This window comes from Oryctolagus cuniculus, chromosome 8 (assembly GCF_051225735.1).
Source record: "Oryctolagus cuniculus isolate XC-2025 breed Fujian yellow rabbit chromosome 8, ASM5122573v1, whole genome shotgun sequence".
Taxonomy (NCBI): domain Eukaryota; kingdom Metazoa; phylum Chordata; class Mammalia; order Lagomorpha; family Leporidae; genus Oryctolagus; species Oryctolagus cuniculus.
In genome coordinates this window covers 121,593,400-121,620,168 of record NC_142874.1, presented here as the reverse complement: position 1 = coordinate 121,620,168, position 26,769 = coordinate 121,593,400, and the positions used below count along the sequence as shown (strand labels likewise).

Genomic DNA, 26,769 nt, shown 5'->3' with positions numbered 1-26,769 from the left:
GGGTTTAAGTGTTATTTCCATCTTAATCTATGTGGGGGTGGTGCATTATATGGATTTCTGAATGTTAGAGCTAGGAGAAGAAACTTGATGCTCTAGGAAGTCTATCTCTTCCACCTAAGATAAAGTACACGGAGTTGAAGTAGCACTTATAGGTGATAGGAACAGGTCTGGATGCCAATTTTTACTTTGGTTCCAGATTCATTGGACTTTTCCTAAAAAGATGGCCATTTGGGCCTTAATTTCCCTGCAAAACTACAGAAAGATCCTTGAGAATCATTTGTATAGTATATAGAGATTTGAAAGATATTATTTCTGATTTTTACAAAAGTGAAAGTAGTAGGATGATTTGGACTAGGGCCTACTTGTAATAAACCACAGAGATATCACATAATATACTTTCAAGAACATTCCAGAAGTGTGATACAAATGACTGTTCTCCATAATTGTACACTATCTTATAATTTCTTTTCATTTAGTCATATATATTAAAGAATTCATAATCTCCTACTCAAAATTTGGCTGTTATTCCATTTTTTATAATTATTACCACTTCTTTTAGGTTAGAATTTAAACTTATAGTATAGCATTGGACTGGGTGGGGAGAGTGAGTTTAAGCTGAATCTAGGTTAGGTACAATGTAGCCCAAGATTCAAGCTTATCAAGATTCAAGCTTGCCTTCTGCTTCCATTTCTGTTTGCACCTTGAGAATAGCATTTATTCCAATTTCCTCAACTAAATATGTTCTCATGTAAGAATAGGGCCATCTGGTGGCAACAGTGTTCTATTTTACCTTGGGATTTTAAATAATATTTTTGTAATTAGAATAATAAGCATCAAATAAACATGAGATATTTCATCTTTGTTTAGTTCTGGTGCTTAAAAACAATTAAACAGGTTTTATGGCATCTTTGTTGCCAAGCTTTTGGAATTATCCTGAGCTTAGTGGATATTTTCAAAGGGATAATTGGAAGAACTCATGTTTTAATATAACAAAATTTCAAGGTCCTAAAGACAAAGGTAGAGGAGTACTACAAGGAATCTCATTTTTAAAAGTAGGATCTGAATTCTTAGGGAGATGACAGAGGAGAAAGGAGGAGATAGAATTGAAAATGGTTTGGAAATATTAAAAAGCTACACATTAGAAGATATTGGTTACTGGTAGGCTCAAGAAGTTAATGCCGGCAAGAAATCACTGTTCAGTCTGGACCTGGTGTGGAAATATCATAGCCTCAGCTCAGGTAACTGAACTCTGTCACCCCCAGCCTCCATCCTCAGTCATCAGCTCCTCCTTGAATGTCTGTGTGTGAGAACTGCATGAAGCAATACATGAAAAAAAATAAAATATCATGCACGATACTTGGCAGAGTCTCAGTAAATTATAGCTCTGAAGATCATTATTACTCTCACATCCTCTTCATTATTATTACAGCTACTAATGTGACATGTGCCAGGAGCTGGGATTATTCATGGATTTGCCAAGTTTGATATGAACTCATCTGATAATTAGATTTCTCTTTTTATAATAAATCTTTGAAATAATTCCATTAAATATAGAAGTGATATCAGCATATCTACTGTTTCTGAGAATGATGCTATATATAAATTTATTAACTAATTAAAGCTTCACCTTTTAAAAGGATGTTGGACTAGGTCTGAAGGGGTTGGTCTAACATATAAAACTACTTGGAACAATACATGATTCTAATCCTTGGGGAAAATATTGAATAATGTTATGAATACAGAGTACATTCAAACCATTAGTGCTCCCTAGTCAATCAAACCTAAGTGGCTTCATATAAGTTTTAAAAAAATCATAATTTTACATAAGAAGATAACTTTCTTAAATATCATAGGAGCATGGTGGAGACTTAAGTTACTATGCATCTAGAAGATGTTTTTAAAGTATAAAACAAAAGCTTATTGAGTAGTAGAGTATAAAATGCTAGATTTCAGCAATAAATCCTTACATTGATTAAAAAAATAAATCTTCCCTTAATACTGACCTTCCTGAGAATTCCTTGCTTCAGATGCTGGAATCTGGGTCTTGTCCAGCTCGCTAATATGATAAAGATCATCAAATTCTCCCCAGCGAGTCATTCTCCTGCAAAGTAATCAATCTTGTAAATAACATCAATTCCATTCTTATTGAGGTTCACAATGGCTTTCAGATTTATAATATCAATATAATACTTATGGACCTCTGTAGGTGGATAAATCACCAAAGTTATAACAATCTTATGATATTATTAAAATCATATTCATCCCAGAGTTACCAACATGCGTTTTAAATACTTCCTGTACTTTTTGGGATTATATCTTGAATGTTTTAGAGCAATAATTCAGTTATACATCTCAACACAAGGCTAGATAGAATCTGCAAAAACTACATGCAAATGGAATTAGGAGAAAGCAACAGAATTCATAGTTATACAGATATCTCATGAGATTCTTGGGTGAATTTAGATATAAAAGTGTTCATCCTTCTAATGCACATTGAGTATCCATTGTATTCAAAGTACTATTGGGGGGAGTGGCTCTGGGAGAATAAAATATTTTGTTTGTCTTGAAGGCCATTGACTACTATGGAGAAGAGCAGTTTAGAAAGGGGAAAAGCATGAGAAACTCCTTTTCTGAAGAATTATAATTTCATATAGGGTAGTAGCAACGTTCAGTGTATTCTAGTGCTCGGAACCAATAGGACCTGACAGCGGCTTATTTATTTTACATCAGGTCAGCACCCATCTTTGTTTTGCCAACACTCATCTTTATTTTGCCAAGTCTTTATTTTGCTGGCCTTGGGCAGCTGCTTATCCTCTCTGTGCCTCGATGTTCTCATCTGTAACGTAGATATGATGTAATAGCATGTAGGATATGAATATTAAATGAGTTAATTTGTGCAAAATTCTTGAAATCATGCCCTGCGCATACTAAGCACTCAATATGTGTTATGAATCTTAAGAATCATCCTCATCTTCAATGTCACCATCTTCATGATATTGACCAGCTGTATCTATTTTGTGATAGGCCAATAACCTTTAGGGGCTCAAGGCATTCTTAATCTCTCTAAGCAAATGGATATTCTTATGTATGGAGCCAGTCTTAGTCCCACTAAGGGCTTTTTCCACAATATCTATTTCCATATAATGAAATGCATTATCCATAGATGATTTGTGTCATCTATTCTATCCAGTTGTCATAGTGGCAACCAAAAAATAATATTTAATATTAATAATTAATGTGAAAAAATTTTCCCTTGACTTTGAATTCTTTTGAAGTCTTTTTACAACTATTGCATCATTTGATTGGCATAATAGTCTTATGAAGTAGAGTAATCCTAATATATTTGGTAATTAGTTTTCCAGCGCCCTCTACTGTTAGATTATAAGGAGTCAAAACTCGCATTGTGCCACAGAGAGTGAAGCTACCACCTGCAAATTCTGGCATCTATGTGAGCTTTGATTCAAGTCCCAGCTACTCCACTTCTGATCCAGCTCCCTGCTAATGTGCTGCAAAAGCAGCAGAAGATGGCCCTAGAGACTGGGATAGTTTCAGTCTTTCCTGGCTTTGGCCTGGCCCAGCTCTGGTTGTTACAACCATTTGGGGAGTGAACCAGTGGATGGAAGATCTCTCTCTCTCATCCTCTCCCCTCTGTCACTCTGCCTTCCAAATAAATAAATGAGATCTTTAAAAAGCAAACAACAACAAAAAAAAGATGTCCCAAAAAATATAGGTAACACACCCAAAGAAGAAATACTCAAGTACTGATTCAGATTCTAATTAAATTTTTGAAGTATTTATTCATTTATTTGAATGAGAGAGAGAGAGAGAGAGAGAGAAAGAGATATCTTCCATTTACTGGTCTACTCCTCAAATGCCTGCAACAAAAGGGACTGGGCCATGCTGAAGCCAGGAAATGGGAACACAGTCTGGGTCTCCTAAGAGAGTAGCAGCAACTCCAGTACCTGAGCCAGCACCTGCTGCTCCCAGAATGCTCCTTAACAGGGAGTTGGCATGTGGATGGGAAACTGGACTTGAATCCGGGCCCTTCAATAAGGGTTGTGGGTTTTTCTAACCTCCTATTAACTGCTGCACCAAATGCCTGCCCTAGAATCTAATTACGCTTATGGCAAATAAAATGACCTATTTCCCTCCAATCTATGACAGATTAATAATCAAAAGGGGGCAGATATACTTAACATTGAAGGAGAATTAATAATGGAAAAGAGAGAATATCTATGAAAAGCAGGAATTAAAAATGCAAAGCAATCTGGCACTATTTCCAATGGGTGGAGGAGGTGAGACTCCCCAGGTATGCAGAGCAGTGATGTGCCACCCAGATGGCTGCTGACCTGGCAGACTCGGTGGCTGCCAGGGTCTCACGTTCTTAAGCTTAGTGACACCACACAAACATAGGTGCCTAAGCATGACTGGATACATCCAGTGTTTAGCCTCCTTTCCTCTCTCCTTACTATCTATAGCAGAAAGCATCAGTATCCCCCTCTGGATTGTGTCCTGTGAAGAGTCACCATATCCAGTGATGGACATGCTGGGTGGGAGGGTGGTTTTCCAGAGTTTTCAAGAGAAAACAGCTTAGAAATTTATGTAACATGAAATAGTTTAACTTGCCCAAACTGGGGGGTTGTTTATTTGTCTCTGACCGGGTTTCACGGTGACTTGCAAATTTAAACTGTGGGGGAAATTTTCTAACAAATTTCAAAACAAAAAGGAGGTGGAAATTGGATAGACAAATAGAATGTGGTCACTTCCTTACCTGTATTGTAAGGGAACTCCAGCACTATTGATGTAATTCAAATGTACACCTGCCTAGTTCTGCTCTTTATGTCACACTGCTATGACTTGTCCAAAATAAGGCAAAACAGATGTTGGAAAGATATTAGAAACAGCAATGAAAAATAGTGCCAGCAAAAATCATCTCAAAAAGATTGCTCTTTTCTTTTTTAATGAAAAATTTCCGAAGGAAAACACTTGGCCTAGATATGGGAGATCAAAGTTCTACCCATAGAATCATTTCCATAAAGGATCACAAGTGGTCAGAGCTCAAACAAACTCAATTCTTTGAAGCCTCCATCACTCCCATTCAGCTGTGACTCATGTCAAACATCATTAAAAAATCCAGCATGGAAAGATTGGTGATTTTCTCAGAGGTGAACTGAAATAAGCCAGATTACAGCCCTTCCTGCAGGTGTATACACAGGGTTCAGCTGCTGGAAGTACCACAGCTGTGATCCCATGTCAGCACAGGTACAGGTTCTGCCTGTAGACGCCACGTGTGGGAAAAGGAACATGGGAGAAGGATTAGAGTGAAGAAATAATAAATTTATTTACACAATTTAATTGGGGCCCAGAATTTAGGCAAATACCACCTTAAGGGTGGCCACCAGAGTGAGAATGTATAAGATTGAACTGAAACAAAAAATAATACTTGATGTGGCTATGTACCCCACCAGAGAACCAGAGGCCAGAGCAAAGCCATTCCAAATATGCCTTCCTACCTGAGTGTTCAGTTGGCTATCAGAGTAGTTAATCATAATCAAATCAAATTTTGCTTGCTTGTGTGTGTGAGTGTGTGTGTGTGTGTGTGTCTATAAGTGTATAAGGAGAAGGATCTTTCTCTGCCAATTCTTGCTCTCCAGAAAGTTCAAATGTACTGCAAGTGCATGTTTCAAGCATTGTGCAAAGCTACCTACTATTATAAAAAGCAGGCTGACATGGTTTTCTAGGTAATTCTTTTGCAGATTTAAATTCTAGGAAATAACTTCTGTTTGCTTCCCAGTTTCATCTGGCAAATGATGAAAGTGTAAACGGGTCCTAGAGAAGGTGCATCCCAAGGATGGGATTGCAGCATTGGCTGCACTATAGGGAGAGCTGTCAGACAGGACTTTGTCCACCTGTGGTCTTGAAACTCATACAAAAATTCAAGACTGCTAGAACAATCGTGAAACTGAAAACCATCAAAATCATGATGGCTGAATGTATTGTTACATGTACCTTACTTCCTCTCCCTTACATCTTCCTTTAAAACTGAATACTTATTAAGTTTTCATGAATCAAAAAAATTAAATGCAACAAAAGAAACTGACTGCTCAGAGAAGTGGGCCTTGCGTTCTGAGGTAATATGAAGTGTGATAGCTAATTCTGTGAATTCGTTATGTTGTACAGGTTTCTGAATGTTGGACCCAGGGCAATTTCTTCTTTGAAAAAAGTGATGCTTCTCATGTAGACTCATCAGTCCTATCAGTTGTCCAGTACCTCAAGGGGTGGGATGCAGGTGACAACATCAGGCTACCTAAGACTGGTCCTCCGTTGTTTCCTAACGTCTGGATTCCATACCATTGGCCATCTTCAGCATGGTCAGGAGGCTGGTGGGAAGGGGTAGATGCAGAGACAGAATCCTTCCAACAAAGCAGAGGTAATTGAACCACAAGTTTCTGGGGACTCCCCTTGATACTCCGCTTTGAGCCCCTGTTTTGTGCCAGGTACACTGGGATGCAAAGATGAACAAAGCTTCTTCTCTCCCATCCTGAAGCTCACACTACAGAGGGGGAAATCAGTTCATAAAAATGCAGGAAGCTGTATGCTCTGAGAGTGATGTAGATAAGTGTCAATGTACCCACTACACACTGAAGGGCCAGAAAAGGCTCTCTGAAAAATGTCACCTGACCTGAGTCTTAAAGGATGGCAAATAGGTGTCTCGAAGCTGGTAGTCTCCTGCTCAGAGATTCAGGAGAATGAGAACCTGAACAATATGTGTAGGGAATTAAAAATGTTCTTAATGCTGGGGCATAATGTTTGGAAACATTGGCAAGCCAACAGTCATCGTGGGGCTTAAATGTTTTCTCCAAATGAAAAGCAGACTTCCCTTGAGGTGACAGCTGTTTGTTCTTATTGTGGCCAAAGACCACATTGTGCAAATTGTCCTGGCAGCCCTTTTCCTGTCCTCCCCTCTGAGAGAACCTGACTCACCCTAACAATGAATGGGAGGACAGAATGCTGTGAAGAGAAGGCTCATAGCTCAGTGTTCATGTAGAGATGGGAGAAGAGCTGGAAGTCAAGAATTTAAAAAAATAGAAGGAAGGAAGGAAGGGAGAAGCAGAGGTAGGAGGGAATTTTGTAGGTATATTCCTGTCGGGAATACTTATTAATTAATTTTTTTGATAAGTGGAAGGAATAATGAAGAAAACAGCTCAACTTGGATATTCAAGGTAAGCCATACAGGAAATTGTTTTGCGTATTTATTTAACTTCTAATGCACTTTGCTGTGCTCTGTTGAGCAGGATCAGAACAATCAGGTCTGGCATGATTAAGTCTTTATTAGAAATCAGGAAGAATCCCTTGCTCCAGTGAGAGATGTCTAAATTCTGCCCCATGTTTAGGAGACTAGGATAGGGATAAACAAATCCTGGGTTACAATATTTTTTTTTCCCAATGAAAGAACGTAGACTCTCAGGAGAGAAGCAATACTGTAAAGGGATTCAGAGCTCAGATTCCGTTGCCCGTAGAACTAAGGTTCTAACTTCTGCCAACCTTAGCGGGGAGCTTGCACAAATTACATAACTTTGCAGAGTCCTGACTTACAAACTCCTACTTCACAGGGGATTCAAATCCACTGTGTAAGCATTTACCAACAAGCATCAGCTCCCTCTTTCAGAGTGCATACAACGAATGTAAATATACATATCATCTAAGGAACTAAAAGCATGAAAGATGGCTTACCCTTTGGTGGAAAAGGTTTCTGGAGACTTCAACGTAGTGAAAGGAGAGATTTGGTTCTCATCTTGTATTTTCAGCTGTATAGGTCGTTTTACTCCCCAGAAAATGTCCAGCATTCCTTCCACAATTAGGTTGCCATCTTCTGCCTAAGGAAGAAACCAATATTCCCCCACGTTGTTTTTGTATGATTTATAGAAGCTAAATGATTTAACTGATGTTGTGGAAATTAAGTTCATGAGAAACAATAACAGATTCAAAAATCCCAAGAATGATTTTTATTAATTTATCTACAAAAGACTTATTTTTGAAATATTCTATTTTTGAAAACCATACCCAATAAAATTAGTCACAATGCTAATGGCACATCCACCAGAGGGCGTAGTATGCTAAGATAGTCTGAACTCTGAATCGTCCATTCAGTGGAATTCTGTATTTCTGTAATTCTGTTTAATTTAAAATTAAAGCAGGTTTTAAAATTGCACTGGACTAGAAATCATAGGAAAGAACTATCGGGACACTTAGCACTTGTTTTCTTATTTCTGAACAAGAAAAGTTTAGCTCAAAAAGTTATACAGAATACATGAGAATTCTGTATACAGAGTACATGTGAAAACACACTGTAAAGTCCAAAACACTATCAAAGTGATAGTTTTGAAAAGTCAATAGAATTTTAGGAAAATTTTTTGAAGATTTATTTATTCATTTGAAAGTGAGAGTTACACAGAGAGAAGGAGAGGCAGAGAGAGAGAGAGGTCTTCCATCCGTTGGTTCACTCCCCCAAGTGGCTGTGACTGCTGGAGCTGTGCTGATCTGAAGCCAGGAGACAGGAGCTTCTTCCGGGTCTCCCACACGGGTGCAGGGAACCAAGGCCTTGGGCCATCTTCTACTGTCTTCCCAAGCCATAGCATAGAGCTGGATTGAAAATGGAGCAGCCAGCTCTGGAACTGGCGCCCATATGTGATGCCGGCACTGCAGGTGGCGGCTTTTCCCACTATGCCACAGCACTGGCCCTGGAAATTCTTTTAAGTTAGAAATAGTGTAATAAAAGAAGAAAATGCTGTGCATTAAAGAAAAATTTAAAAACATGTGTTGAACACTACTTGTTTTTAAACAACACTGAGAACAATGTTCCCATAGAACTTATTTTCTAATCTATTTTTATCTTTAATAGGAGTAAGTCTGTTTCTGTTATTAAAGTAATTAATGTGTAATTGTTATAGAAACGTGGGAAAATATAGAAGCAAGAAGAGTTATATGTCAACCATCCAGTAACCATTATGACAACAATTAGCTACTGTTATTATGAAAATTCAACTGTTAGACAACATGAATGACTCAATTCTTATTTAAGAGAATAAAGAAAATGCCAGACGTTGGAATCAGCTAGACTTGTGTTCAAACCCTGGCTTTGCTGCTTCCTAGTTACTCGGCCTTGAGCAAGCTGCTGACTACCTTTTGAAGTCTGGGCTTCCTCTTCGGAAAAATGGACATTATGAGAATCCCTAATTCACAGGACCTGGCAAGCACTCCAGATGTGCTTGGTAATTATTACTGCTGCTTATTTCTTTGTCTGGTAAACTGTCTTTAAGCCACTCTAGAAACAAAGTTTTGCTCTTTGTCCCATTTTTCAGTTAGTTCATTTCGGATTACTCAGAGGTCAAGTGTTTTCAACAACCCAACACAAAGGTCTTTCTTTGAAATGTCAGCACACAATGCAGATTCTATATTATTAGTGCATAACATCCTTTCTTTGTCCAAAGAGACTCTAATTAATTCTTTACATAAAAACCTCATGGAACAACTACTGTCTGAAGTGATGTAATTCTTGTTCTCTAGAATTGACTACTCCATCTGTTATCAAGCATTGGTATGTGTTTTCGAGACAAGGGATTTCAGAATATTTTCTACCATCTACCATCAGAAAATATCTCCTTAGAGGCTGGCTAAGAAACTCACTTGAAGGCTTTTTACACCTAATCTTATTGCCTATCCCTAGGGCTCTTCTCTGGATCTGTACCGATGTCCTTGGTGACCTCCAGGCGCTTTGAATTCCATCTCTATACCAACAGCTCCCAACCACGTATTTCTTTTTTTTTTTTTTTTAAGATTTTATTTATTTATTTGAGAGGTAGAGTTACAGACAGTGAGAGGAAGAGATAGAGAGAGAGGTCTTTTTTCTGTTGGTTCACTCTCCAGATGGCTGCAATGGCTGGAGCTGTGCCGATCAGAAGCCAGGAGCCAGGTGCTTCTTCCCAGTCTCCATGCGGGTGCAGGGGCCCAAGCACTTGGGCCATCCTCCACTGCTTTCCAGGCCACAGCAGAGAGCTGGACAGGAAGCGGGGCAGCTGGGACTAGAACCAGTGCCCATATAGGATGCCGGTACCGCAGGCAGAAGATTAACCTACTATGCCATGGTGCCAGCCCCCGCAACCATATATTTCTAGCCCACATCTTCCTCCTGAGCTAAGTAGTTAAACTGCATATTTGACATCAACTTAGTCTTTTTCTAATTGACCTCTTGACCTCTCTGACATAAATACTGTCCTCTCTCATTCATCTCTGGCTTTGTAAATAGCACCCTCATCCTTCCAGTTGCTTAGGCCAAAAAGTTTAGTGCTACCCATAATCTTTCTTTCACAGCTGACACTTCCTGTTAGCACTACATTAAAATATGTCCTTAATGTGGCCCCATCTCACCACTTCTACTTCCACTCTGGTCCTCATTACTGTAATCACTTGCCTGGGTTATTGTACTCCTTTTCTCTCTGGTCTATCTCATTCTTCCCTTGCCTCTCCCAACCCCAAATATTCCCAGTAACTAGAGAGATCCTTTGAAAATGTGATTTAGCTAATGCTTTTGTTCTATTCAAATCCTCCAATGGCCTCCCAGCTCACCCCAAGTATGGGCTAGAGACTTCACAGTGATCTAGCTAAAGGATCCTATGTACTCTGGAACGTTTCTCTGCTCAGTTACCTCTCCAGCTTCCCTGACTCCTGCTTTCCTGTTCTCACAGGGCTCCTCCCAGAGTGGCTTCCATGCTGCACCTCAACCACACTAGCACGGCTCAGCCCTTAGTTCCAGTTGCTGTCTCTGTCTGGAATGCCTGCTCCACAGACCTCTCCATCATTCACTGCCTCCTTTCAGTCTCTGTCTTTCAGTACCCGTCTCCCCTTACACCTTTCCCAGGGACATCTCTGAGTCCTCTTCTTTGTTTTGCTATATGGAGTCCCTATCATCATGCGTCATAACAGACATTTTTCTCCCTTTGTTTCTTGTCCATCTTTTGTACTAGAATGTGGGCAGCAGGGAGTTGGCCATTCTGTAGTCTCATTCCTTCACCACCACAACTTTAGCTTTAGAGGGTGTCCAGGGCATGGTATACACTCAATAAATATTTGCTTAAGTAATTGATTCAATCATGAGAGATGATGAAAGTTATATATTATCAACCATGGACTGCCTCTTTTAATAGTTTCCATCACTTCTAAGTCAGAAGATTTGCAAAATTCTGAATTCTGACTTTATTGACCAGTGAGCAAAGATTGAAATATTAAGCAATGTGATAACCTTACTGTACACTTCACCTTGTTTGGTTTTTTAAAATATATAAAATATGAAACTATGCATTTTAAAAAATTAAATAGCTTTTACATTGTAAACAGGAACTCAGAACTGGAAAGGCCATGCTTCAACTTAAGTGTTCTAAATCAGAGCTCAAAGATTTTCTGTTTTCAATTTTGGCTCTCACATATAAAGGAGAATGTGTAGTATTTGTCTTTCTGTGTATACCTTATTTAAGTCAATGTGATGTCCTCCAGTTGAATCCATTTTGATGCAAATGATAGAACTTCATTCTTTTTTATAACAGTGACATTCATTATCTATCTATCTATCAACCTATCTATCTCACATTTTCTTTTTCATTTACCTGACATGGGGTACTTTGGTTGATTCCGTATTTTTACTGTTGTGAATAGTGCTACTATAAACATGGTGGTGCAGGTATCTCTTTGATACGATGTGTTTGTGTCTTTTGGGTATGTACTCAATAGTGGGATCATATGACAAGTGTATTTCTAGTTTTTAAAGAAGTCTCCATACTGTTTTCCCCAGGAGCTGTACTAATTTACATTGCCTGATACAGTGTACAGAGTTCCCCTTTCTCAACTCCTGGGCAGCATATGTAACTGTGGATACTAGCCATTCTGACGGGGATGAGGTGATACCTCATTGTGATTTTGACTTGCATTTCCCTGATTGCTAAAAATCAGAGAGAGAAGGAGAGAGATGCCTTTGTTTATCAGTATTGCTGCAAGTACAGATTTGCTAAACTTTGCTTTATATCTTTGCTAAATGATTAAGAATGATATACTACTATAGATTTAATGATTTGTGATTTTAAAATTTACTGTATATTACTGAACTTGACATATTTTTATTGGATTATTATGTATAGTCCTTGCCTATATTTCTGCTAAACTAGAATCTTTTTTACATTTCATTTGTTGAACTCTTTATTTAGTGGAGCATTAGGCCTTTGATTATAATGTGTATTTAAAATGCTACTTCTTTTTTTAAAATTTATTTAAGGTATACAAATTTCATGCATTTGCTATATACAGATTCAGGAACATGGTGATAACTTCCCCCACCACCCTACCTCCCACCTATGCCCCTACCCTTTCTCCTCATTCCTTTCCTGTCCCCATTCTTAATTTTTACATAGATAAAAATGTAACCTCTGGAGCTGGTGCTGTGGCACAGGTTAATCCTCCACCTGTGGCGCCAGCATCCCATATGGTCACCGGTTCTAGTCCTGGCTGCTCCTTTTTTCATCCAGCTCTCTGATATGGCCTGAGAAAGCAATAGAAGATGGCTTAGTCCCTGGGCCCCTGCTCCTACCTGGGAGACCAGGAGAAACTCCTGGTTCCTGGATTCGGATTGGTGTAACTCCAGCCATTGTGGCCATCTAGGGAGTGAACAAGCGGACGGAAGACCTTTCTCTCTGTCTCTCCCTCTCACTGTCTGTAACTCTAACTCTCAAATAAATAAATAAAATCTATAAAAAAATGTAATCTTGAAAATATTTTAAAAAGCAAAGCAAAAAGGGGGTGGCGGGAGCGAAGGAGGAAGGAAGGGACATATTATTATACTCTTAGAATTGCTGCTGTGGCTTAGTGGGCTAAGCCTCCACCTGCAGCATAAGCATTCCATATGGGCACTGGTTCATGTCCCGGCTCCTCCTCTTCCAATTAAGTTCTCCTATGGCCTGGGAAAACAGTAGAAGATGGCCCACGTGCTTGGGCCCCTGCATCTGTGTGGGAGACCTAGAAAAACTCCTGGCTCCTGGATTCGGATCAACCCAGCTCTGCCTGTTGGGGCCATCTGTGGAGTGAGTCAGCAGATGGAAGACCTTTCTCTCTCTCTCTGTCTGTAACTCTACCTCTCAAATAAATACATAAAATCTTAAAAAAAAGAATTGTATGTATGAACTGCATTGAATTTGTTCTCTTTGTATTAATAACACATTAACATGAAAATTGATGAGAATTGTGTTGTAGTCATTATCATGCATTTGCTGTGACTCTGAGAATCTGATGTTTTAATAAAATCCTTAAGAAGAGAACTCAAGTATTTCCCCTGGGGAAACAAACTTATGAATTTTGCAGAAACTCCCAAAACTCCTAAAATTTTGATGTTTTTTCTAAATTTTATATTTTAATATTATGCAAACTAAAGATCTAAGATATAGGACAATATTGAAATAATTTAAAATTAGACACAGTTCTTTATAAAGGCACTAGTAATTTCCTCCAGTATTTTATTAAATTAAAAAGTTAATTGAAATACCCAAGTAGAGTGAATCACTTAAACACAGTAGTGAAGGCCAGAGTGCTTTATAAATTTCCTTCTTTCCAACCTGCAGATTCCAGCCAAATCCTGGTAGCCTAAATTCCATTCTGTGTCATCAGATTTGAAGATTTAAATCAGGAGTAATAAATTCTAATGTTCCCTAGGGCCAGGACAATGTAAGCATGTGAAGTAAGCCTCATTCTTATATAAGACTCAGTGGAGAGACAGAGAAAAAAATATCCAAAGGGAAACAGGAGAAGCAAGAGGAGTTGGAGGAGAAAGAGGAGGAGGAGGAAGAGGAAGGTGGAGGGAGGAGAGGTAGAGAATGAAAGGAAAGACAGAAAGAGAGAGAGAGAGAAAAGGAAGGAAGGAAGGGAGGGCGGGAGGGAGGGAGGGAAGAAGGAAGGAAAGCAAACCTAAGGCCACTTGGTACAGTCATGTGCCAGTTGCATCCCTAAAAATACATTCTAGTGGGGGCTGGCACTGTGGCATAGTGGGTTAAAGCCCTGGCCTGAAGCGCCGGCATCCCATATGGGCACCGGTTCTAGCTGCTCCTCTTCTGATCCAGCTCTATGCTATGGCCTGGGAAGGCAATGGAAGATGGCCTGAGTCCTTGGGCCCCTGCACCCACGTGGGAGGCCTGGAAGAAGCTCCTGGCTCCTGGCTCCTGGCTTTGGATCAGCGTAGCTCCGGCCGTTGCAGCCATCTGGGGAAGTGAACCATTGGATGGAAGACCTCTCTCTCTGTCTCTACCTCTCTCTGCAACTCTTTCAAATAAATCTTAAAAAAAATACATTCTAGCTTCAGGATCTCCCTGGGTGATTTCTTCAACATCTAAAAAATCTGCTATTAGTATGACATAGTTTGATCCCTGGCTCTGGCTCCTAGTTTTGGCTTCCCACCTGTCAGACTCTGGGAGGCAGCAGGGATGGTTAAAAAGCTTGAGTGCCTACCACTCCCATGGGAGACCTGTATTGAATTCAGGGCTCCTGGCCTGACCTGGCTCAGTTTCACCTGTTATAGGCATCTGCGTATCAAACAGGGGGCAGGAGCACAACTGTCTCTCATTCACTTCTCCATCCCTCTCTCACTGCCTCTCAAATAAAGATAAATAAATAAAATATAAATTAACTATGTCATTAAAATTATTTTTAAATGCTTTCCTATCCCAAAAACACTTAAAAAATCATAGATGTTCCAGGCCTAAAATCAAAATCAAAATCAAGTTAAGGATTCACTTGCTTCTCCCAGGCCATTTGTGCTGCCAGAACATAGACTCTAACTCGTCCTGATTCCTCAGTACATTCATAGTTTTTTTTTTCCCCTGTGAGTCAAATTCTATTACATTTCTTTGATGGGCTTACCTGTCCATATAAAATATGCAGATTTTTCTGGTTTCCATAAAAAACATTATAGGTCTCCAATAAAGAATTCAGTTGTTCCCTAAAAAAAAAAAAAAAAAAAAAAAAAGATGTTCCAGTCATTCTTGGGCTTCTTAGCAGTGAAAGGTAATAATAATACTTTCAATTCATAGAGAATGAGAGAAAAAAAGTGATTCAATGAAATCTTTATGGTTCTGTCATTTTGACTTAATGCCAGTGATTTGAAAACTGAAGCCTTCTCATAACTTAACAAACAATGAAGGTGTTAACTCAGAGATAAATAACTAAAGCATGAAAAATGGGCCAAGAGTGGTGAGGAGGGAGTGCTAGTGGGGAGAGGCAGCCATGAAATAGTCATTGGGTTTCACAACACTTCTGTTTGGCAACATTTAACGGATGTTAAGGTACCCATCTGTTATGCACCTGACACTGTGCTTCCTACTGGAGAGAAAGCAATGGTCAAGGAATGGTTGCTTCTCCTGGATTATTTCACTCTAAGTGGCAGGTGGGTTCTGGCGCTGAGACACTGATTCCTGCCACACCGCCATCCTTCCACCCATGTTGCCAATTCTTGAGATCTCTCACCTGGATTACAGTAACAGTCCCCAAAAATCCTCCCTGTAGCTGTCTAATCTCAACAGCAAATACTATTTTAGTGTAACACTGACTCTCCCTCTCTTTAGCTCAGAACGCTCCAATGTCTTGCTCAATTTTCAGAATAAAAACATCCTTATAATCCAAACAATGACTTAAAAGGCTAGGTGTGACCAGGCCTTCTGTTATCTCTTCCTTCTCATTTCCTATTATTCTTTCTTCACTATCTACACTTAGCTTTGAATGCTCTGATCATACTCTAATGCCAGGGCCTTGGTTTGTTAATCCTTCTCAGAAAGACAGTGACTCAACCCTACATCATCCCATCGCTAGCTCATTCATCTTCTTTAACCATTTAATCAAAGGTTCCCTTCTCAACGTGGCCTTCGACATCACCCAGTCTAAAAGTCTGCATCCCTTCAACATTCTGCTTTCTTTTGCATCTTCCCGGAGTCACATCTAACTTTCTATACACCATACTTATTCATCTATATTCTGTACCTCCAAGAGGGAAGAGGTGCTTGTACATTTTGCTCACACCATATTCTGTGCCAGGAAGAGTACTTTGCACATGGTATGAATTCAATAATCTCTGGCTAAATGCTATTAGTAACAAATTCTTAAGTGAAGTAAGTCAGGCACTGAAAGATAAGTATCATACAATCTCACTCATATGTGGACTCTAAAACTGTGGGCCTCACAGAAGGTGAGAGTGGAATGGGGCTTACCAGAGGCTGGGAGAATAGCGGGAGGAAGAGATGGGGAAGGCTGATTAACCGGCTCCAAGTTACTAGTGCTCTGTTGCACAGTAGGGTGGCTACAGATAATGATAATCTATGGTATATTTTTTCCAAAAGAAAAAAACTAGAAGGATTTTTGAATGTTTTCATAATAATGAAATAATAAATGTTTAAGCAGATATGTGTATCCCGATATGAACATTATACAGTGTATATATCCATCAAAATATCACATGATGTCCCATAAATATGTACAATTTTTATGTGCCAGCCTGAAACTTTTAAAAATTATCAGAAAAGCTTTATTCCTCAACTTTATTTAATGGTCTGGTACAATAAGGAACAAAGGGGGAAGTCTTTTTTATATTAGGGAATTTTATAGGGAAAAAATTCCCATGAAATTAAAATTCCAACTATTTTTCTCACTAAAATCCCTTTGCCCTTCAACATCTGAATCCCTCTCAGATGAGCAGCTTTGGGAAGGCAGGTGGTTTCTCACTGCTCCTAGTGGGCTCCTACTTCCTGAACAGTGAATGACAGGTCTCTTCTATAAAGATTTTTATACATTTGAAATAATGTAAAATACTTTTCCCATTGGACTTGTCTCAATTGTAATTTTCAACATGCACATTTCCAAGGATCAATACACTCCACACAATTACCATATAAAACAGATTCTACAGATGGCCTCCATGCTATTGTTCAATTTTCCAACTGGGTTCCTTTCAATTTTTAATGTTAATGAATATTTCTGTTCTAAATATCATTGGGCACACTGATTTTGTTCCCTCGGGCTCATTGCTGTGGGATTTTTTTTCTGCAAATTATGCTCCTGGCAAAGAACAGGAGCACTTTTATAGCTCTTCTTTTTTAGTTCCAGACAGAAATTTCAGGTTCACTTGGGATGCAACTCCTAATATGCTGAGCTATGAGAGTCCTTATGAAAGCAAATGAAGTTTTACATAATGCTACTCCCTCAGCTTCTGTTTCTGTATTTAGTGGTCTGGTACAAGTAGCCCTCAAAATAGGTACCCCAGAATTGTGTGTAGAGGAAAGCATTTCTGTACTTGCACAGAGTTTAACAAAATCTTCAACTGGAATATGTCTCTAAATGACCCAGGGAGCTAGCAGGTGATGGCCCTGCCTATCTGTGTTTGTAAATAACGTTTTGTTGGAATAGAGCCACACCCATCGGTTTGCTGGTCATCTATGGATGCTCTGCTCTCCCACCCCTACCACAGAGTCACATAGTGGTGACAGCAACCATATGGTAGACAAAGCTTAAAATATTTATACTTTGGCCCCATGCAGAGAAAGTCTGCCAAAACATAATCCATTGTGTGACACTGGATACCAAGGAAATCTTCCCCATCTTTCTCACCAAGAGCAGGATCTTTTTGATTAAGAACTAATGGTGTGCTGGAGGACAAAAACAATTGCTAGAAGGAATCATTTCTAGCGCAGCATAGGCCAGTTAGAGAGATTCTGGCCACAATAACACATTTTGCATTTTCTAAAGAACAAGGACAGAGGAGCTCCAAGGCTCATAAAGAAATGATAAGGAGATGGAACTGCTAGATTTTCTGATATCATCAGGATGCCCTGTGTATGCATATGTTGAAATCTCACACCTGCTTCATATACAATTACCATTTGTGATTGAAAATAAAAAATAGGTTGGAACACAGTGAACTAAAATATTGGAATAAAATTAGGTAAGTTAATAACACAAAGTAAAGTGAGGAACTAGGAAAGAAAATTCAGAGTTTCATGAACAACTACAGCAATAGTGAAGGTGAATTCCAAACATTTACTTTGTCTTTTGCACATACCTTCCAACAGGAACCGCTTTTTTAATTTGAGAGGTAGAAAGAGAGAGGGAGAGACTGAGAGAGACAGGGACAAACAGAGCTCCCATGTGCTGGTTCATTCCCCAAATGCACAAAATGGGTGAGACTGGGCCAGAAAGAAGCTGGGAGCTGGCAGCTGAATCCAGTTTTCCCATGTGGATGTCAGGGACCCAATCACTTGGGCCATCACCTGCTGCCTTCCAGGGTGTGCATTAGGAGGAAGCTGGAGTCAGGACCAAAGCCCTGGCACTCTGATGTGAGTCGCAGGCATCCTAACAACTGGGTCAAATGCTGGTCTCCAGAGGAACTTTTGAAGATGGTTGGCTTGTGTGCCTGGTGATATGAGTCTAATATAAACAATGGAAAGAAAATGACAACCTATCTACTTCTGGTATGACATGGCCAACGGGCATGAGGAGTTGAAGAGCTGCTGACAAATTGATTCTCTGTATCTGTGATGATTCACAATGTAGTCTCTACAAGAGGGCCTGTACTAATAGCCGGTCATTCCTACATGCCAGAGGCCCCGTGTAAGCAGAGTTAAGAGGTCCTGGTCACCCTCACAGGTAGGGAGAGCTTTAAGAGATCACTGCAGCCTAGGGTGAACCTCGGTGGGTAATAATTAAACAAGAAGAGTGGGAAGAGCTTACATGGCAAGGAAAGACCAGGGACGAGCAGCTACTTCTGTCATTTGTAGAAGAAACTCAGAGTTGGGATTCTATGAGTCTGACATGTAATGAGTCCTGTGAACCATTTTAAGAAATTCAGAATTTACTTTTCACACAATGGGGAGCTGTTGGAGGTTCTAGGCAGGAGACAGACACGATGAACATCAGGAGAGTCTGAAGGAACGATTTCAGCACAACCACAGATGGGGGCAGTGGGATGAGCAAGGCCACTGCAAAACCGTGGGGTGCAGGTGCAGGACCGGGTCTGGTGTTTCATGGAAAAACTTTCAAATGTCCCACAAAGATGGAGGGACCTAAAATCTAGAAGGAAAGCCAAATAACTGTAACACGAGAACTGTATGGTTTACGGGATTCAAAGCCAATTGAAGATGTTAACCAAGCAATTTTTAGGAAAGGGACAGGGTTTAATATACACTATGCAGGTCACTGGTAATTTTAAGAAATTTCTTTTGGGGCTGGCACTGTGGCATAGTGGGTAAAGCTGCCGCTTGCAGTGCAAGCATCCCATATGGGCACCATTCGAGTCCCAACTGCTTCACTTCCGATCCAGCTCTCTGCTGTGGCCTTGGAAAGCAGTAGAAGATGGCCCAAGCCCTTGGGCTCCTGTACCCATGTGGGAGACCCAGAAAAAGCTCCTGGCTCCTGGCTTCAGATCAGCGCAGCTCCAGCCATTGCGGCCAATTGGAGAGTGAACCAGCGAATGGAAGACCTCTCTCTCTCTCTCTGTCTTTCCTTCTCTCTGTATAACTCTGACTTTCAAATAAATAAATACATCTTTAAAAAGATAAGAAATTTCTTTAAATGGATTCCCCTCTACAGAAAAAGGAGAAGAAAGTAAAAGAAAGAATAGAAAAGAAAAAATGTATATACCTTTTCCTGTCAACTCTAGAAGAGTTCCCCACCCAGGGTAGATCAGCTGCTTAATGTAGACTGTTCCATTGCCCTGGGACTGTTTTAAAATGGGTGTGAGAAACAGATTCTGCATCTGATCTTCTTTGTTTAATAACTAGAGATGTCTAGAAGCTACAAGATGTCCAAGAAATAGACACAGCGTTCAAAGGTAATCTATGCATGCGACATACAGAAATGGATTTTCTGAGGAGAAGCCGTGGTGTTTTGGAACACAGTATGTAAGAAGGATTTGAAAAGCATCATTGCAGGGGCAGTGTTCGCCTAGCAGTGGAGACACCAGGTGGGATGCCCATGTCCCACATCAGAGTATCTGGTTTTGATGCTCCAGCTGTTGACACCAGCTGTCTTCTCTCCTATGAGGCAGTAGGTGACGGCTCAAGTGGCTGGGTTCCTGCCATCCATGTGAGAGAGCCGGCTGGTGTTCCAAGCTCCTGATGGGCATCTGGGGAGTGAACCAGTGAGTGGAAGTACTCTTTCTCACTGCCTCTCATATAAATATATATTTTTTAAAATTTAAAATCGTCACGCACCATGTAATGTGGATTTTTTTTCACTGAACTGAGGAATGCTATACTTTGCATTTCTAACTGAAGGACCGGATCGAATCATACGTTTCTCCATGCCGGACGCTGAGTGTCTGCCACCAGCAGTGCTGAGGAGCCTGCAGATGCTGACAGGTGCCTAGAATTCTTCATCACAACTCTGGGAAGAGGGTGGGCCAGGAGAGACTTTCCACAGGGTGTCAGGGTCAGGGAAGGGTGCTGAGGAGACTCCGGGCTCCTGTTCCTTTAAAAAGGCAGTCTCTTGGTGTGAATGAGGAAGGGCGGACCCAGGGCTAACTGTTAAAAGGTCAGGTGTACTTTGTACTCTGTGGCTTGAGTTGCAGCCGCTCAGCAGATGGGGAATTACCCGCAGAATGACGTGCATCGTGAGTAATGGATTTAGCAAGAAATGAGTTCCTCAATCTTATCAGGCAATATAGCCAGAACAATTTAGAAGGCACCATTTTTATTAGATTTTGTAAAACTATAATAAGCATAACCATGGGCTGCTGGGTGGTTGTGAATTAGGCTCATATCCTCAGACAGAAGGGATGACAGGTAGTTGTTGTAGCAAGCTTCCCTCTTGTTTTAATTATGATTTACCTGGAGCCATTCAGGGAAAGCAGAAATGCTATGGTAGGCTGTACCCCAGCATAACGTTCAGAGACGACCGCGTGATGTCAAGAGAGCTGCCAAAGACGATTTGACCTTTGGCCGTACTTAGCTGCACTTCCTGCGTCTGTGTTCCTTCTGCTGCTTAGAGACTACTGAAAAATGCTCATGGCGCAAGTCAGGCAGCCCCTCCACTGCCTGAAGACAGCAGCGTTCCGCTGCGCATGCGCTCCTCTTTAAGAGCAGGAATCTTGAGCATTTGCGCCGGTCCCTTCAGCGGATGAAAAACTGAAGCAGATTAAAAGCAGTAGCTTATTCTCTTGCACTTTCAGTTTTTCCCCCATGAATTTTGTTCACAATGAGATTACTAAAATGTTTCAATTATTAGGGTCAAAGAACTGAATTGAAAACTTTTTGTATGTTTTTATTAAGTAACTAGGAATGAAACATACAAAGGTCATAAAAATGGATTATTTGCTAGGAATGAAGGTTGTGGTTTTATATCATGAGTTACGACTCTGGAAACTTTGCAGCCTCTTTATAATAAATGTGTAATGCATTCATGGTTTTTCCCTGTAGTTTCCCATCCATTTAAATATAATACAAACCTGTGTGTTTTTTGGAAAGATGGAATCAGGAACTATGACAACAGATAAAGCCAAGACATGAAGCAATCTGCCAAGACAAAATGTCATCCCATTCTCCTGATGTCTGCAAGCACGGACGGAATTCTCTGAACCCACTTTATCCACGTGAATCAACATATCCTTGGCATCACAGCTGCACACTTGGGCAGCTCCTTTTCCATCAGCAGCCATAGCGGCAGCTCCCCTTGCCTTTGCCCTCATCTGCTGGCTCAGAAGATGAAGGAAAAAGAGTGCCTTTCACCCTTAGCACAGAGACCTCCCTCAGCCAGCAAAGTGGGTTATTCTCATTTCCATTGCAAATGCAGCGATCAGGTTCCAAGATCTGAAAACTGACAAGCTGGGGGAGAAGAAGTCTGTCTCTATCTCAACTGAGGTGAAAACACAGGTCCTGAATTATCAGGAGGCCAGAGTTCTGCGCACCTCTCTGGACTTCAAAGCCCTGGGCAGGGCACATGTGCCAAAGGGGCTGCCCTTTGTGAAGAACAAAACATTTGACTTTTCCAGCAGCCCTGCTGCAATACTATGAACTATGGCTGAGGATGGAATACTGTGAACTATGGTGGGGATGCTGGCACTTGTGATTTGTTTGCTCTGTTCTTCCAAGCAGTTCTGTCCTCGTCCTTACCTCCTTCTGCTGCTCCTACTGCTGACTACCGATGATAAGAAGGACCTGGGAGTTTCACATGATCTCCAGGGATCTAACCATGGTGTGATAGAGCCACCCTTGTCTCATTTGGACACAGAAGCACCCTCCCACTGCTTCTGGCTATTTTTCGCTATTTTGTAACTTTGTATTTTCTGGGACATTCTTTTTTTTTTTTTTTTTTTTAAAGAACAAGATTTCCCTTTATAAAAAATGGGCCTGGCACCCTTAATGGTCCTCAACTTCTAGGACCCACCCAGATAAGAGCTAAAGGATTAAAGATTAAGGAATAATTTCATAGTATTGTAAAGAAACTTGAAGTGGTGGTTGGTCAGTAGGTACAAAACAAGGAAAACCTCCAGAATGTTCTATCCATGAAAACTCTCCCACCTGAGAGGGGCTATAGTGACTTGGAACTGTGTCACTGCATGTTGATAAGATATGGCGAGGAAGCTAACTCGGGAAGGCAAAGGAGGGTTACATATTTTTTGTCAATGTTTGTTCTTCTGATGAAAGCAGACGCATGCTCTAGATCTGACATCTGACAATTTTTAAAGAGATCTCTTCATTATGGGCATTCAGTGTTTTTCACAACCTAGCATGTTGTGACTTTCAGTGAGGAGAAGCACTTAAGTATTCCCTTTCACTCTGTGTTTGGCTTCTGAAGGTTAAGATGACAATTTCTGAAAATTTACAACCTACGGTTGTGGTTGGCAGCAGCAATGAGCGGGTGCCACAGCAGTCCCTGGTTTCTCTTATCACAAGCAGCTGGCTTCCGAGGGGCCACCGGGGCCACCAAGGGGACAGGAAAGAAAGAGCGAGGGAAGCCCTGGCTGTCTAATCTCCTTTGGCCCAAAACACACAGAAAACACGGCTCACAGCCTGGACACTTTCACAAGTCTGTGCTAATTTTTATATTTTGATTGTAGTCCAAAAATAGGGGCTTGACACGCCCTTAGGTGAAAATGTATTTGTTGTTGTAGCCGATTGCTTGGGAGAGAACAGATTAAGAAACATTTAGTGCCTAAGGAAATAGTGGGGGAAGCTGTAGAAAAAACATATACCCTGTATGCATGGACAACATAAAGCCCTGGAGTCCGTATCATTGGATTGGACAAAGGGGTTTTCAACTTGCACTCACAACAAGGGGTTCTGAACGTGGGGCACAGTCACCTGAAAGGCTCGTTGAAACACAGACTGTTGTGCTGCACCCCCAGAATTACTCACTGGACACGCCTGGAGGAGTCCTCAGAATTTGCCTTCCAAACACATGCCCAGGCAACCCTGAAGCCACTATTTCAGGAATCACACTTGGAGATCCACTTTCTTACCTCTTAGGGTACTGAGAATCCAAGTGATTTTATTCTTTTAAGTGACTGAAGGGGTGGACATTTGACCTAGCAAGTTAGCTGGTTAGGACACCCATGTCCCAACGTCAGAGCTGCTGGGTCCAATATCTGGCTGCAGCACCTGAGTCCAGTTTCCTGCTAATGTGGACCTGCGGTTCCCAGACTGTGATCCTCAGACCAGCAGCACCTGCACCACCTAGAGTTTAACAGGCCCAGGCACCTAGAGTTTAAAAGGCCCTCCAAGCGGTTCCGAGGAAGACTCTGGTTTGAGCTCTGCAGCTTCAGAAGGCAGACTCATTTGTTTAGGGAATAAGATATAGAAGACTGAATGCTGATCTACCCTGTGGGGAGTGGGGGGAGGCGGCTTTCATTTGTGTAGCTAACACTTACAAGAATTCAAGTAAATTTTATACATGTGACTTGATCAGCCCTTGCCATGACTGTTGATGAACAACTTAATACGTTATCCCTCTTAGTATTTTTGTTTGTTCTACTTAATACTTTTGGTTGAATACTGTAACCAATACACAGTTATTCTTAAGTGTTGAAACTTAACTGAAAAGTGATCGCTGTTAAATATAAGAGTGGGAATAAGAGAGGGAAGAGATGTACAATTTGGGACATGCTCAAGCTGACTTGCCCCAAACAGTACAGTTAGAAACATACCAGGGGATTCCAATTCAATCCCATCAAGGTGGCATGTACCAATGCCATCTCACTAGTCCAAGTGATCAATTTCTGTTCACAATTGATCATAATGATAGGACTAAGAGCCAAAGGGAGCACATAAACAAGACTAGTGTCAGCAAATACTAGCTGATAGAATAAAAAAGGGAGAGAACAATCCATCATGGGAAGCGAGATACACAGCAGACCCATAGAATGGCAGATGTCCTAAACAGCACTCTGGCCTCAGAATCAGCCCTTAAGGCATGCGGATCCAGCTGAAAAGCCCATGAGAGTATTTCAGGCATGGAAAGCCAAGACACTCTGGCAAAAAAAAAAAAAAAAAAAAAAAAAAATTGACCTAAATGAAAGATCTCCGTGAGTGAGATCCCAGTGGAAAGAACAGGTCATCAAAGAAGGAGGTACCTTTCTCTGAAGGGAGGAGAGAACTTCCACTTTGATTACGACCTTGTCTAAATATGATCAGAGTCGGTGAACTCAAAAGGCTTCCATAGCCTTGGCAACTCATGACAAGAGCCTAGGGTGATTCTGATGCCATAAACAAGAGTGTCAATTTGTTAAGTCAACAACAGGAGTCACTGTGCACTTACTCCTCATGTAGGATCTCTGTCCTTAATGTGCCGTACATTGTGATTCAATGCTATAACTAGTACTCAAACAGTATTTTTCACTTTGTGTTTCTATGTGGGTGCAAACTGTTGAAACCTTTACTTAATATATGTTAAACTGATCTTCTGTATATAAAGATAATTGAAAATGAATCTTGATGTGAATGGAAGGGGAGAGAGAGCAGGAAAGGGGAGGGTTGCGGGTGGAAGGAAAGTTATGGGAAGTTATGGGGGGAAGCCATTGTAATCCATAAGCTGTACTTTGGAAATTTATATTCATTAAATAAAAGTTAAAAAAAAGAATTCAAGTAAATTTTATACATGTAATATATTTCTGGAGTAAACAGACTTTCCATGGAAGCAGTTTCAGTGTATGTTAGAACAATCTGGTTTTTAAACTCACTAAATGATAATAGGTAACAGTGGAGGAGATGAATTTTACTTGGAATAACAGGCCAGTCATACTGATATGCTCAATGACTATTAGCACTAAGTTCTTTTTTTTTTTAACTTTTATTTAATCACTATAAATTTCCAAAGTACAGCTTATGGATTACAATGGCTTCCCCCCACCCAAGGACTTCATCCCACCCGCAACCCTCCCCTTTCCCACTCCCTCGCCCCTTCCATTCACATCATGATTCATTTTCTATTCTCTTTATATACAGATCAGTTTAGCATACATTAAGTAAAGATTTCAACAGTTTGCTCCCACATAGAAATATAAAGTGTAAAATACTGTTTGAGTACTAGTTATAGCATTAAATCACAATGTATAGCACACTAAGGACAGAGATCCTACATGAGGAGTAAGTGCACAGTGACTCCTGTTGTTGACTTAACAAATTGACACTCTTGTTTATGGCCTCAGTAATCACCCTAGGCTCTTGTCATGAACTGCCAAGGCTATGGAAACCCCCTGAGTTCACCGAGCACTAAGTTCTTATTGAAAAATATCAGCTATATGGGGCCGGCGCCATGGCTCACTTGGTTAATCCTCTGCCTTCGGTGCTGGCATCCCATATGGGCACTGGGTTCTAGTCCCGTTGCTGCTCTTCCAGTCCAGCTCTCTGCTGTGGCCCGGGAGGGCAGTGGAGGATGGCCCAAGTGCTTGGGTCCCTGCACCTGCATGGGAGACCAGGAGGAGGCATCTGGCTCCTGGCTTCAGATCAGCGCAGTGCCGGCCATAGCGGCCATTTGGGGAGTGAACCAACGGAAGGAAGACTTTTCTCTCTGTCTCTCTCTCTGTCTATAATTCTACCTGTCAAATAAATTAAAAAAGAAAGAAAGAAAAATATCAGCTATACATAAAGCTGAAGAAATGTCCTTTTTCACATATGTGGGGGACATTATTGTGACACAGTAAAAGATGTGTTACCCGCTTTCTTGAATTCAATTTTCTTGTGTGTTCCCTGCATTATCAACCATGAGTACTGTGAGTTTTTACAAAGAATCCCAATGTGGAAAAAAAAAAGTCTAACTTTTAAAGGAGATAGCTCTAAACATGTTTCAAACCATTTGCCTCTGGTTGATTTTAAAATCCTGACTCCTTGTAGAAATACTCCAGAAAGGGCTCCTTTATCCTTAGCTGAAGACAGAAATTCAACTGCCTTCAGGGCAGTGGTGTCCTCCTTTGTCTGGCACCTCCTTCAGAACTAGCAAGGGCACGTGGTGTCTGCACCTGTGCCTCTGATCAGAGAGGACCCTGGTCAGAGAACCTGGGCAAACGTTGCCCTCTGTCTGTCCTAGCCAGGCAGGAGGCAGCCTCTGGAACACTGGTTCTTTGTGTTTTTATTTCTGCTTAGACATGCAGGTGGCCGCCTCCTCTGTTAAAGCAGAGGGTGCTGGCCAATATGCTTGGAAAAAGAAAGTGCTCGGAATAATGCACTTTCTGCAAAAATTTATGACATCAGGCTAATTAAGCTTGTT

At 40.8% G+C, this 26,769-nt stretch overlaps 1 protein-coding gene across 3 annotated transcripts in view; it reads right to left on the bottom strand.

Annotated features, from left to right (window-relative positions):
- Positions 1–26,769, bottom strand: part of RASSF6 (Ras association domain family member 6) — a 53,330-nt gene that overhangs the window by 8,793 nt on the left and 17,768 nt on the right. The window contains exons 3-5 of one of the 3 annotated variants that reach the window (XM_089302642.1): positions 7,735–7,877; positions 6,271–6,380; positions 2,004–2,101 (exon numbers count right to left, since the gene is read on the bottom strand). In XM_089302642.1, coding sequence (XP_089158768.1) covers positions 2,004–2,101; positions 6,271–6,299 — 127 coding nt within the window. In that variant the 5' untranslated portion in view covers positions 6,300–6,380; positions 7,735–7,877. Of the gene's footprint in view, positions 1–2,003; positions 2,102–6,270; positions 6,381–7,734; positions 7,878–14,949; positions 15,029–26,769 lie in introns of all 3 variants that reach the window. The other 2 variants (XM_008267756.5, XM_051820216.3) reach the window with 2 other exon arrangements.